The sequence below is a fragment of the Triturus cristatus genome, chromosome 3_1 (assembly GCF_964204655.1).
Source record: "Triturus cristatus chromosome 3_1, aTriCri1.1, whole genome shotgun sequence".
Lineage (NCBI taxonomy): Eukaryota > Metazoa > Chordata > Amphibia > Caudata > Salamandridae > Triturus > Triturus cristatus.
In genome coordinates this window covers 865,686,181-865,699,723 of record NC_140583.1, presented here as the reverse complement: position 1 = coordinate 865,699,723, position 13,543 = coordinate 865,686,181, and the positions used below count along the sequence as shown (strand labels likewise).

Sequence of the window (13,543 nt, the reverse complement as noted above, 5' to 3'; positions counted from 1 at the left end):
AGTGGGAAAAGTTGGCTTCAGCATAGCAGGTCTAGATGCATTTCACGATCCATTGTGTAATGCCTGATTTGGACCAAGCCTTCCCTATATGAGATATGGAAAAAGCAAAAAACTTGTTGTGTGCTCTTAAATGGCTCAGTTTTATCAATGTAGTACACAAGGGCTTGCTTCACATCCAAAGTATGGAGAGCCCATTCCACTGAGTCAGTTTGCGGGTGAAAACAGTTCAATGGACTGATTAAGGTGGAATTGGAAGACTACCTGCGGGAGGAATTTGGGGTTGGTGCGAAGGACAACCCTATCCCTATGAACTTGGAAGGAAGATTGTTCTATGGTTAATGTCTGCAGCTCACTGACGCGCCTGACTGAAGCGACTGCAACTAGAAATGTCACCTTCCAAGAACGGTAATGAAAAGGACAAGTGTGGGGGAGGCTCAAACGGAGGACCCATGATTCTTTTCAGTACAATGTTAAGATTCCTTCTCTGGGTTCCTTGGTAGGCCTATCACGGACGAACAATGGACGGCATGTTGCAAGGTCACCGACACAGTGTCATTGAATAGCCGTCACAAACTCCTACATTATAAATTCCTACGCCGTTGGTATATGACCCCGGTTAGACTCCACGCCATTGATCCCGCGCGGCCGCACGCCTGCTGGAAATGCGCTGCACCACATGCCGATTTTGCACACATGGCCTGGACGTGTCCGAGACTGCAGACATTCTGGGCTCAGGTTCACAAGATCCTAGAAGAGATGCTAGGGCTTACACTCATTCCCACTCCTGAGGTCGCACTGTTGGGTTATACGGTCAATTTCCCAAAGAATGTCCGTAGGCTGGCCTCTCTAGGGCTTCTTCTGGCCAAGCGGGAGATAGCAAAGCACTGGGGGAGGAAGACAGCTCCCACGTCCAAGACATGGCTTACAGCCATGGCTTTCTGCAGCACGAATAGCGAGCTCTACTCTAGTCTCCTCCCAACGATAGCGCGTCCTAGGGACATCTGGGGCCCTTATAAAACATACATTGCAGGCTTGCCTGGCTCAACCCCGCCATCCCCGAATCCCGGAATAGCTCCCACTGGAGTGGGGTAGGTCGTACCAACCCACTATTACGAAGATGTAGGGGTCCTGCTGGGGTGTCGACGCGGGGATATTAAGCTCCTGGGGTCGGGTACTGTACACCGAGTGGCGTTTTCCCATGTTAGAAATGAGGGCAGGGGAGGGGGACGTCTTTAGTACCCTGGAGACAGCTCACGGGTCAGGGATCCCCCTGGTTCAGGTTCGGGCAGGTGTTGATGATGGATTGGTAGATGGGGTCTTTATTTGTTTATTTCAGGACCGGAAATGTCACAATGCTGCTACTGATTGGTCATTTGTGTATCGCACAGCCGCAAAATCTGTATTATTTGATTTGTCTAATTTCAAAAAAAATAAATAAAAAATAAAAATAAAAAAAAAAGATTCCTTCTCTGGGTTGGTGGAACCAGAGAAGGAATGACCCTTTTGAGCCCTTTCATAAACGTTTTAATAACTGTAATTCTGAATAGAGAGATGTATTGTCTGTTCTGAAGGTAAGCCAGTTGTATCTGTATGAAGTTGAAAGCTAGGCCTGAAATCTCCAAATTAAGCACATAGACTATGTCCTGCACTGTGGCCTTTAAGGGATCAATAGGTTATGAGTGGCAATAGCAGATAAACCTCTTCAACTTGTCTACATAGCACGTACTGGTGGTAGGCATGTGTGCTTCTTAGAGAATGCCCATGCATTTAGGCAGAAGATTAAGGTATCCAATATCTAGGACCTCAGGAGCCAGATCACAAGTTTGAGAGACCTGGGGTCTGGGTACCTGATCCATGGTTCTGCATGAGAAAGTCCGGCCTGTAGGGAAGCCTTCCGTAAGGAACCAGAGCGAGTTTGAATAAAATTGTAAACGAAGGCTGGCAGGCCCATGTGGGAGCCACCAGGATGAGCGCAATAGTCTGCTTGAGCCTCCGAACCATAAATGGAAATAGTGGAAGAGGGGGGGGAAAACGTAGGCCAATAACCCTGACAAACTCATCCATAGTACATTGCCTTTGAACTGTGGGTGTGGAAACCTGGAGGCGAAGTTTGGGCATTTGGAGTTCTCCGATTTGACAAAAAGGTCCATCTCTGGGAAGCCCCATTGCTGAAAGTACTGACAGAGGACATGTGGGTAGAGTTCCCACTTGAGGACTTGTTGCTGCATTCTGCTGAGGTCAGCAAAGTCATTGTCCGTTCCCCAAAGGTACTCCGCTTGCAGATGAACTTTGTGGTGAAAAACCCACCTATAAATGCTCTAGGCTAACTGCAAGAGAGTTGGGGAAGCCAGGTGCTGCCCGGTTTCTGAAGATAATACATGGTCATCATGTTGTCCGTCCAAACGGAAATGACCTTGCCCATCAGTCAAGGTAGGAAAACCTTCAACGCTAGGTGAATGGCTAAAAGTTCCACTTAACGGATGTGGAGGCACTGGTTTTTAGGCTCCCATTGGCCCTGAACTTTCATATTCTGGAAGTGCGCACCCCACCCCTTAATGGATGCGTCCATTGTAATGGTCCTCTGCTCAACTGGGTATAGAAAAGCCGCCCCTGCAACAGATTACTGGTGTGCCACCACTGTTGATTGCGACAAGTGTGGCTGCCAATCAACACTAGATTGTTTCAATGACTCTCCGCTTCAGACCACTGTTGCGCTAGGCACTCCTGCAAAGAACCCATGTGTAGTCTGCCATGGGGTACTATAGCAAATCAGGAGGCCATCATACCAAGGCGGCGCTTGCCGGTCCTGACCGAGACCTGATAGTTTTGTTGGAAAAGCAGGATTAGTCCTTGAAAGAGTTTGGAAAGGCCATGCCGACCTCAGAGTTGAAAATGGTGCCTAGGTAGGGTTAGATCAGTAGGGGTTGCAGGAGGGATTTGGTGGAGTTGATGGAAAACCCTAGGACGTGTAGGAGGTTTATGGTAATCGGAGTGTGCTTGCGGCATTGCTAACAGGTGGCACTTTTGATCAGCCACTCATCTAGGTAGGGGAAACATGAACGCCTTGTCTGCACAAATGAGCAGCTATCCCTGCAAGACACTTGGTGAATACACGTGGGGCAGAGGTGACACCAAAAGGGAGCACTTTGAACTGGTAATGCTTTCTGCTGACCACAAACCTGACATATTGGTCATGAGACAGTTATAGTGGTATGTGGAAATAGGCATCCTTCAGGTCGAGAACTGCGTTTTAGTCGCCTAGTTGCAGAAGCGGAGTAACATATTCAAGTATAACCAAATGAAAGTGTCCTGAGAGGACACAATGGGTCTGAGGGAACCATACTTTTTGGGAATTAGGAAGTACAGATAGTATATGCCTGGGCCCTGGTAAGGTTGGGGGACGGGTTCTATAACCCCCTTGAGAAGTAGTGCTTTGATCTTTTCCCTGAGCAGGGTGTGGTGTCCCAGAGAGAGAGTGTTTGCGAGGTGGATGGGTGGGAAGCGTGGAAATGAGCTCCAGGCAATAATCATGGCAGATGTGGTCCAGCATCCACAGGTCAGAGGTGACGATCCCCCACACAGGGAAAAATCATTGAAGACTATTCCTGACAGGTGTTTGCTAATCGGGGGAGAGGAAGAGAGGCTAGTCATGGATTGAAGGTGGTGGCAGCTCCTTTAGGAGGAGCCACTTTTACCTCTGCCATTTGAATGGTTTGCCTGTGTAGGATCCCCTAAAGTAGCCTCTTGGAAAGGACTGCTGGCTCTGTGGACGGTGGTAGGATGTGGAGGTGGTCTTTGAGCCTTTATGGAAAGGTGTGCGATGAAAGGAGCCACAAGGTGCAGGCGTTTAAAGTACACACATAGCCTCTGTTTTCGCCATATCTTTTTAATTTTCTCTAAAACTTGGTCTACCTGCGGACCAAACGGATACAGACTATCAAACAGTGTGTGAAGGAGGTTCTGCTGAACCTCCAGCTTGAAGCTGGAAGTACGGCGCCAGGCATGCCTGCACAGGAGGAGGCTAGAGTTGACTCCTCTGGCAGCGGTGTCCGTGGCAACTAATGTGCAGTGGATAGTGGTATTAGAGATCGGTTTCCCTCAGAAACAATCTCCTTCCCCCTTTTTTCTGTGGTCCTCTGGGAGATGCTGGAGGAGTGCCTCCATTTCATCCCAGAGGGCAAGGTCATATCTAGAGAGTAGCTCAATGGAGTTAGAAATGTGTCAATGATTGGCTGATTGCACAGCCACCCTCTTCCCCACAACATCTATATGCTTACTCTACTGGTCTGGTGGAGGGGCATCACCAGTAGCCTGAAAGTTGGCTCTCTTACGAGCTGTAGTGACAATGGAGTCAGGTGGGAGCTGCACACAAATGTAACTATGGTAAGTAGGGGAGGCCTTGTACTTTTTGGCCTCCATGGGAGATATGACCCTAGCTCAGACTTTGTCTTGAAAGATGTCTGTCGTGCAACAGGGTATGCCATTGAGCATGAGAAGGTACTGGGTGGAGCGGTGGGTGGAAGAGGGTTTCAAAGAGAAAGTCCTCCTCCAAAGGCTAGGTCTCAAGATCCACCTGATGGAAGGAGGTGGCCCTACGAATAAGTTCCGGATAAGATGTGGAATCATACGACAGGGAGGGGCGGGCAGGATACAAGTCTGGGGCTGCATCTCCCGGTGGGTCTGCATCATAGGAGTCCCATGAGTTGCCCTGTGTAGGAGTGCCAAATTTGCCCCCATCCCCCATTACCACCTGTGTCAGAATGAGGTGGTCCATGAAATATAATGTCAAGGGGATGCTCTAGAGAAGCAGGCAGGAAAGGTTAAGGTCAAGTAGGAGGGTGCGGTGATGCATCTGTAAAGGGTAAAAGACAAGTAGCCTTGCCACCTTCTTAAGCTGCTCAAGTGGAGTTGATGTGTCCAAGGCCTCCTAGAAGGAGCGCAGACGTTTAGAGGGTTGAGCTGCTGCAGACCCAGAGGGTAGGGGGTGGACTTAGTCGTCCGGCGCAGAGGGCTGTGGATGGTGCTCCCTCTCCATGTCCTCTGGGTCAAATGGGTCTAGGGTGTCTGCAATCCTATGCGACATCGCGAGACGGCAAACCCTACGGTCTCTAGGGGCCTTTTTGGAGCATAAAGCGTCACAAGCAGCCTCGCTGTGCTTGGGCGAAAGACTTAAATTGCTGACTGGATGGAGATCAGTGCAGGGATACTTTGCGTGGCAGTTAGGACAATAGTGGAATGGCGTCTGTTCCATCACTGTCTAGGCATGATGAAGAGATGTGAACAAGAGACGGTAGTAGGTGCTAAACCTAGCCGCTCGCGCAACGTCACAAACGTCAACCAGCAATCGAGAAGGAAAGGGAGACGTGATGGATTACAATAATGATGGCGGGAAGAAACATGTGCAGGCCAAAAAGAGCCACGCGACAGTGTTGAACTACAGTATTGGAGCACACATCTGAACCAGACAGCAGAAAGAAAACAATTTAACAGTGAAGTTGAGGACCATGCGCATTACCAGCAAGAGTTAGAGTCACTGTACGTCATGAATCAAAAGACTTTTTCAAAGAAAATCAACTTGCACACATCTGGGCCCAACACTAGATGGCAGGTGTATGAACAGTATGTGTGTAGGAAGGCAGGATCTTTCTTGTATGGTTATCCCCACTTTTTGCCTGGTGTCAGTGTGTCATTTTTCTTAGTTTGCTGGGTTGCTGCTAATTAGGACCCCAGCATCTGTGGTCTCTCCCCTAAATTGGTTCTGTTAAGTACCTTGGTACTGCCACAATTGGCTACTGGCGTGCCCTTATAAGTCCCTAGTACATGGTACTAAGATGCCCAGGGCATAGGTACACCAGAGATCTCCCATGGGCTGCAGCAGCTATTGTGCCACCCATGGGAGTCCACTTAAACTGACTACAGGCCGGCCAATGCAGCCTGTATGAGTTTCCATATATCTGAATGTCAATGCACTTAAAAGCTGTTAGTCACCCCCATGGCAGGCTTTTAAGTCCCTTGGGCAGGATACTTGATTACAAGTGTGAGGGTGCCCCTGCATGAGCAGGACACCCCTACAAACCCCGGAGTCGATTCTCCAGGCTAAGTAAGTGAGGTCAGCCATTTTAAGACAGTCAGTCATTACGAGATGTCTAACTATATAGTGGCTGCACCAAACCCAGTCATGTTTGGTATCAAACATGTTGGAGTAAAACCCAAACACTGATTCCAGTGTTGGAAGTATGATCTCATGTACTGGGCCCCCCTTAGGGGACCCTCTGTACTCCTGGTAACAGTCTTCCAGGATATGCAAGCAAGCTAGTGCTGTTGATGACAGACAATTCTGCCCTCCTGCTGCTGAGCCAAGCTTGAGCAGGAGAAGGTAGAATAATAGGTTTCTTGTCACAGGGAGGTGTGACCACCTCCTAGACAGGACTTTGTGTATTGTGATGGGGTGGGGGTTCTTGCCAGCGCCACCAGACTGCTGTGAAGGGCACAGATGGTGCGCTCCTTCGATACTCCAGTTTGAGCCAGTTCAGGAACCCTGGGTTCCCACTCTGGTGTGAAACTGGACAAAGGAAAGGGAGTATCCTCCCCTTTGTCCAGACCCTCTTCTGGGAGGGATCCCAGAGTCGTCCCAACCCTTTACTTAGGGTATTTAAGGGCTCTCCTGTGGGTGGGTCCTCGGATTCATCGTGGGACCAGCCTCAAACCTGAAACTACGTCAACCTTCAACCTTCTGTACCTAGGAAAACTCCTGCTGCTCCTGTTCTTCAAGTCTTCTGCATTGCCCGTATATGTGCTTCATCCAGGTTCTCCAAAAGACCTGTAGGGATGAAGAACACCCGAAAAAAAAAAATCGCTTGGAGTGAAGGAGTCACTGCCCGGCATCAGCAGGCACCACAACTAAGCAGACATGTCTGCTGCTCCAGACATCCCTCGGACATCCCAAGGCTCAGCAACAGGTGGTTGTTCTGTGGCTCCGGAGGGGCCTGGCCTGTCTTCCCTGCAATTTGTACAGTATTGCTAGTCAGGGCTGCTGGCACCGAACCCTTGTGCACTGCGTCAACTTGCCGTTGCCAAGGCTTGTTGTGTCTGCACACCAGAGATCTTCTGGCTACAAAAAGGTCCAGCACCTCACCGCATGAAGAACAGAGTCCTCCCTGCATCTGGGCCTCCGATCCTTGTCAGTTGCATGAGGTCCTCTTGTAACTCCTTCGCCTCTAGCCTGTGGGTCCTCTCGAGGGTCTTAATTTGCTTCAGTGGACTCGCCTGCTTGCTCAGGGCCTACTCTGACTCTCCTGCACCTGGTGAGTCCCTTGCTGTTTCCAACGTTTGCTCCTTTTCACTCTCCACAGTAACAGCTACCAAGGCTTGTTGGAGCTCCTGCCGGACTGAGACCACCTAGACACCGACACAGACACCCAATGTGGGACAGCTTGTGAAAGGCTCCTGGTCTTTCTCCGCGTCACCGGGTCCTCACAGCTGCAGAGACAAGGTCACCGTTCTCTTCTGAACCTCCAGACATCGGTGGGCAATGTGCTTCCGTGCTTCGTCACCTCCTGGTCACCTCAGAGTGGCATAGACTCTGTCCCCTCTGCTTCCAGGTTCTTCACTTCCAGAATCCACCCTTGGATTCCACCGGACTCCTTCACAGTCTTCTACAGTGGCATCTGCGCCGAGTCTCCCGCTGTCATGTACGGCACGTTCCGACATCACTTCACCCTTATGCACCCGGCTTCCATGGTGCAGGTAATCTGGTACCTGGGGCATCCACAGTTGGGGTGTCTCTACAACCTTCTGTCTTCCAACGAGTTTCTTCAGGGTCCTCTAAAACTGCAACCAAGACTTCTCCACTGACTTCCATTGGGCACATGGCTGTGTTTCCTCTCTGCACACAGCCTCTGTGGGGTTCCTGGGTACTTAAGATGGGTGGTTCCTTGTTTCCCCAGCTGTTCTGGTCCAAGTCCTGTTCTCCTTTGCAGTTCATATTCCAGTTTAATATATGGGTTGGTCTCCCCCTGGAGACCAGTGTATATTTGTGCTACTATTATTCTTGTGTATTGTGTTGATATCTCCGGGTAGGAGATAAACCGAATGTGTTGTGTAATAAATAGACTTATTTTTATATAAACACTGTGGTTCTTTATCATTTAACTTAATTATTGATTAAAGTTGGTAAAACAAGCAGCTTTACACTCTTTCAAGAAAAGCCTGAAGGCTGCTCTCCACAGATACCACTTTGAGAGCTTTCTATGGTTATCAAAGACAACTAAAATCATCATACAGGTTGTCTGGATTAGTAGTGCAAGGTGCATCACTTAAATAAGTGGGCACCATATACTAAGCCAGCCTCCTACAATGTGCATCTACCGCGCATATGTCTCGAACAGAGAGATATTTGGGAACAAGTGTGTGTTTCCTTCCAAGTACACTCACAATAGGGAAGCTGGTCACGAAACAGCACAGCAGTGCTACCTGGCCTGCATCTGACTGGAGGCATGTAAAATAAGGAGCCAGATTTCTGTTAGTAGGATCATTTAGGGCACCATCAAATGTAGCTGGACTGCCAGAAACACTCCACCTATTTAGAGTATGTTTTATTAAAAAAAAGTTTTTTTACAAAGTGTCCAGTTTAATCAATGGAGCATGTAAACCCCCGGCCAAACCAATTAAGCTAATTTATTGACAAATTAAGCAAATGCATTGTACTTCTCAATCACAAACAAAAGGTACACCTTTCTCCTAGATGTGGATTAGGATCAGGATGACCAAAGCTTCTCTCTGGAAAACAGAGCGGACATCCACTTCTGAGCAATGTCACATGAGAATAAGGATACTGGAAGCAAGAAATAAAGTTTCCCATTTAATAAACAATTCATAAAAGATATTTCAAGTAGTCAGTCCTTGCTGTGACACATGGTACGCCAAACAGAGCTACCATACCCGTTTTATTTTTAAAAAACTATGGGTAGCATCTAGTCAGAGGATGGACTAGGTTAATGGCTAAAGAGGTACCTAAGCAACATTGTCACGCAGGGTCAGGGACTTTATCCACGGCCTTTAGTGTGGTAAAATAGAATGCTCTTGGCAATCACTTGTTCTCTATCATCTTGCGCTACTCCTGAAAAAGCTATATGAAGAAATAGCGAGATCTGAACAGGGCAGGGTTAGACTGAGAAAAATATTGGAAATATCCACAGTGAATTGCAATTTGATGCACATTTCCTGAGCAGCTGGGCAGAGTCAAATGTTCTACGTAAACACAAATGTTAATAGCTTTTTCATTTACAGTAGTTTTGTAGACCCTAATTTGCAGACGTGGACAATGAACGAAGAATCAAAAAAAGTTAAAAGAAAACACACATTTATACACATGGAATTGCAAGAAATAGAAGCAAACATTATACTGGAAAAAATTTACCTGAATCACTTTAAATGATAACAGCTTTGGTTGAATAGCAGGGTGGTCCGAAAAAACTAATGCGGTAGGAGAAGGGCTATTTTGTGTGACCTAAAACAAATATTTGAAATACAGTTATAAATCAAGCTTTACAAAGCTGCATACTTTCAATCAGGATAAACAATGGCAGGTTTGGACCTGTTATGAAATATGCACATCCCACTCTGTAGAAGCGAACTGAACAATGTACTTACTTGCAAATCTTGCAGTAGTATTGATCTCCAAGCATTATTGGTGTGTGGATCAAACTGACCACCTGGAAACTGAACAATAAAGCACCAAACATATAAAACCTCATCAAAAGATCACTCTTCATATTGCTTTGACTGGTAACAGGTGCTACAGGCTAATCCTGGATGGAGTGTGTGTAATGTGGCAATCTGTGCAGAAACACAGATTTCCACATTATTCCTCATTTTTCGGTTTTAAAAACCTTACAACTCTTAATAACTTGGTATTCAATCTGGTATTCTCACAACCCAGAAGTACCAACAGCCGTGGAATCATGATTTTGTGGCTTGTGATCACCACTGCAGTACTGCCACATGACTCGCAATCAGGTCACGCAGGATAAAGTACCTTACTCTGCTCATTATCAGTTTGCATTAAGCTATAAAAGAAGTTCATGCAAACAAACAGGCTGATGTGGTAAATATAAAGGCCCTTATGTCATGAAACATCTAGTAACAGACCCAGGAAAACCTATCTGCGTAGTGACTAGTACTCAGGTGCTCAAACTTCCTCCTTTACAAAAGCAAGATTGGATCATGCCATAAATTTACCATGTGAATAACTTGGTAAATGTTGCAGAAAAGAATCAGTCAGTATCAATGTAAACTATCAGTACGCTTTGATGACGTTCAGCTCCCTTTAAAGGCTAGTGAACTTTATTCTACAGACCAAATGCTGGGGTGGGCAGAGGTACGTAAGAGCATAGGCGAAACAAGGCTTCAAGCTGAAAATGACAGAAATTCCGACTAAATGCTACATCTTTGGAAATACGACCCAGAGAGCAATGCTAACAAAAACGGGGCTTTAAAAGCCACCAAATCTACCTTTGCTCTGGTGGACAGAGCAACTTAGTCTCAGAGGAGGATGACCCCCACCCCTTAAGTGATAGGTTTTAAAATGTTAAGGACTTATTCACCTACCAACAGTAGTTTTGACTGCTTTCTGTTTAAGTCCACCATACCTCATGATCTGGCTATTAAGTTGATATGCTGGTGTGGACACAGACTGCCTTTACCTAAGATGTGTTCCTTTCTCTGCTGAGAAACTAACTTGGCTACTCGCTCCTGGTCGCTTTTTCCTGCCATTTTAATTTCTGTCCTTGCATTATGTTTTTGTCATATCCGTGAGTTAGATAATTTACATTTTGTCATTGTGCTTGTCGTGTTTTGGTTAAAGTCTCATGTCCTGAAGTATAGAGAGAATTGAATGGTTCTTTACCTTTGTGTAGAACATTTTATATGGGTTAACATACCCCCTGCAGGACATAAGCATACTGCAAGTCACCGAGGAGTTCTATGACCATCAACAGGAAAGGGGTAGAAGACCACGAAAAAAAAAAAAGAACGAAAAAGCCGGGACTAAATTCATCTTCAATCGGGAGAACCGCAACTGGTGACTCCGCAGCGATATTCCTTCGATAATGTCACCATGGGTGGAATATTCCGACAGCCTCACAAGATATCTAGTGTCGCAATACAGCACTTCTGCGTTTACCCTTCTCACAAAGAGAATATATAGTTTTCGAAAAACTAGTAAGGGTTTTTGTTCTGTGGTCACTTTTCATCATCGCAGCATCTCATCTATAGTTCTCCTGTATGTACCAGGTTTCTAAATGGAACATAGGTTGGTATCTCCTTGCAGCTGCTTCTAAGCGCTTTGTCAGGATGGAAATGCAGTTAAGAGCGAGGATCAGGGCAGAGTCCCGCCGAGTGCGTGGAGGGTCCCAACACATCATTTGTCATGGACTGTTACACTACTAAATAAATATAAACTGAGAACCGGCTGTGAAGCGGCACGAAGCGTGGTCAAATGCAATTCAATGGGAATTTATGCAAACAACGTTTTTCAAGGAAACATCACTGGCCGCGCATGCAGTGATTTGACAAGCAACGAAAACATTGTACTGCTTTGTTGGATAAGACTGATGTTTATCTGGTGAATCACCATAGATGTGCAATTTTACCTCTGAACGTGATGCAATCTACGGTCTCTAGAGATTCAACTGCACAAGGGTGTTCTATTGCTTAAAGACTGAAAACTGTTTTTTTTTTTCTATGGTCACAATCTTGTTTTAATCTTCTTAGATACATCCTCCAATAGTATTTAGGAAGAATACATTTCATACTAGCTTCTGAAGTCTGTCATAGTACTGCCTTAAACCAAAAGGTCTTGCACAAATATTCTTCTAAAACATGAAGTTTTAAAATAGTATGTAAAATAGGAATATACTGTAAAGTTATTAAGAAAGAGCCAGTGCCACTAATATGTGCCCCTGGAATTATGGTAAATTTTTACCAATGCTAGGCACGGAACCTGAATGTTTGACATAACAATTGAAAGGTTTTTAGCTAAAATGGGGAGAGGAGGAAAAATTAAGTGCTTGTAACCCTATTTCTCCTCGAGGTAAATGTTCAATGAAGTCATAAGCACACAATAGTATTGATCATACACCGGATTGCACAGTGCTTTTCAATGCAAACTTTTTTTAGGAAAGACAATTTTGGTGAATAAAGAATCTGTTTACTACCCTATTTGCCTATTTCTTAAAGACAAATGCCACTAAAAAATATTCACAAATTTCAATTCAAATTTAAGATAAAAGAAAGCAGAGACTATGTAAGGAAATTGTTTCCCATCCTCTATAGGTAACAGCCTTACACTACTCCTTTAAGGATAATTTAAATTCCAGTATCGCATCATGCCCTTTCAGTGTCAGTTAGCTCAGTTCAAAGAAGCAGAAAGCATTCACTTCCTCTCACTATCCACAGGGGAGGCGGGTGAGTTGCTTATGATTTTAACAACGATTCCTCCACAGCAGAACCAGGATAACAGGAAGGAATATGCTACTTACCAGTATGCATCTGTTCTTGGCATGTAGAGCTGCAGAGTTGTACACTTAGCATAGATCGCCATCTGGTGTTGGGCCCGGATGTTTGCAGTTTGTTTTTCTTCTTGGACAGTCTTTGGAAGTCACGAGTTTGGTGACTCCTCCTTCGGTCCGTACTGCGCATGGGCTTCGGCTCCATCCTCAGATTGTTTTTCGCCAACAGGGAAATGATGGAGCTTGGTAATCACAGTGAGAAACCCATGTGTGTAGTATCTAAATAAGATGTACTGGAACGGATACAGGTAGCCGGGGAGGCGGGTGGGCGTGTACAACTCTGCAGCTCTACATGCCAAGAACAGATGCATACTGGTAAGTAGCATATTCCGTTCGAGGCATATGAGCTGCAGATTGTACACTTAGCATAGATTATATAGCAGTACCCAACCTTAGCGGCGACCACCGGTATCCGTTGCAGCTGTTTGAAAAAGTGTCTTTAGTACAGCCTGGCCCACCCTAGCTTGCTGCTTGGAATGCACATCTACACAGTAGTGTTTTGTGAAGGTGTGCGGTGTAGACCATGTGGCTGCTTTGCAGATGTCATCTAAGGGTATATTCCCTAGAAAAGCCATAGAAGCCCCTAACTTTCTTGTAGAGTGGGCTTTAGGAGGAACAGATAGTGTTCTCTTTGCCTTTTGATAGCAAATTTGTATGCATTTTACAATCCACCTAGCTATCCCTGATTTCGAAATGGGGTTGCCTTTATGTGGTGGAGAGAAGGAAACGAACAATTGTTTAGTCTTCCTGAAGGGTTGCGTTCTTTGTATGTAGTATAGCAACGCCCTATTCACATCAAGTGTGTGTAAGGCCCTTTCCGCAACAGATTGGGGTTGCGAAAAGAAGACAGGTAATTCCACTGATTGATTGAGATGGAAGGGGGAAATGACTTTGGGCAGAAACTTCGGATTTGTGCGAAGTATGACCTTGCTGTGATGCATTTGTATGTAGGGTTCCTGTATGGTGAACGCTTG

At 46.0% G+C, this 13,543-nt stretch overlaps 1 protein-coding gene across 10 annotated transcripts in view; it reads right to left on the bottom strand.

The window, feature by feature from the left end:
• TLK1 (tousled like kinase 1) overlaps positions 1 to 13,543 on the bottom strand; it is a 967,987-nt gene that overhangs the window by 456,564 nt on the left and 497,880 nt on the right. For all 10 annotated transcript variants that reach the window (XM_085645312.1, XM_085645310.1, XM_085645315.1 and 7 more), the window contains one exon: positions 9,419 to 9,508. In XM_085645312.1, the coding sequence (XP_085501438.1) occupies positions 9,419 to 9,508 (90 nt within the window). The remainder of the gene's footprint in view (positions 1 to 9,418; positions 9,509 to 13,543) is intronic.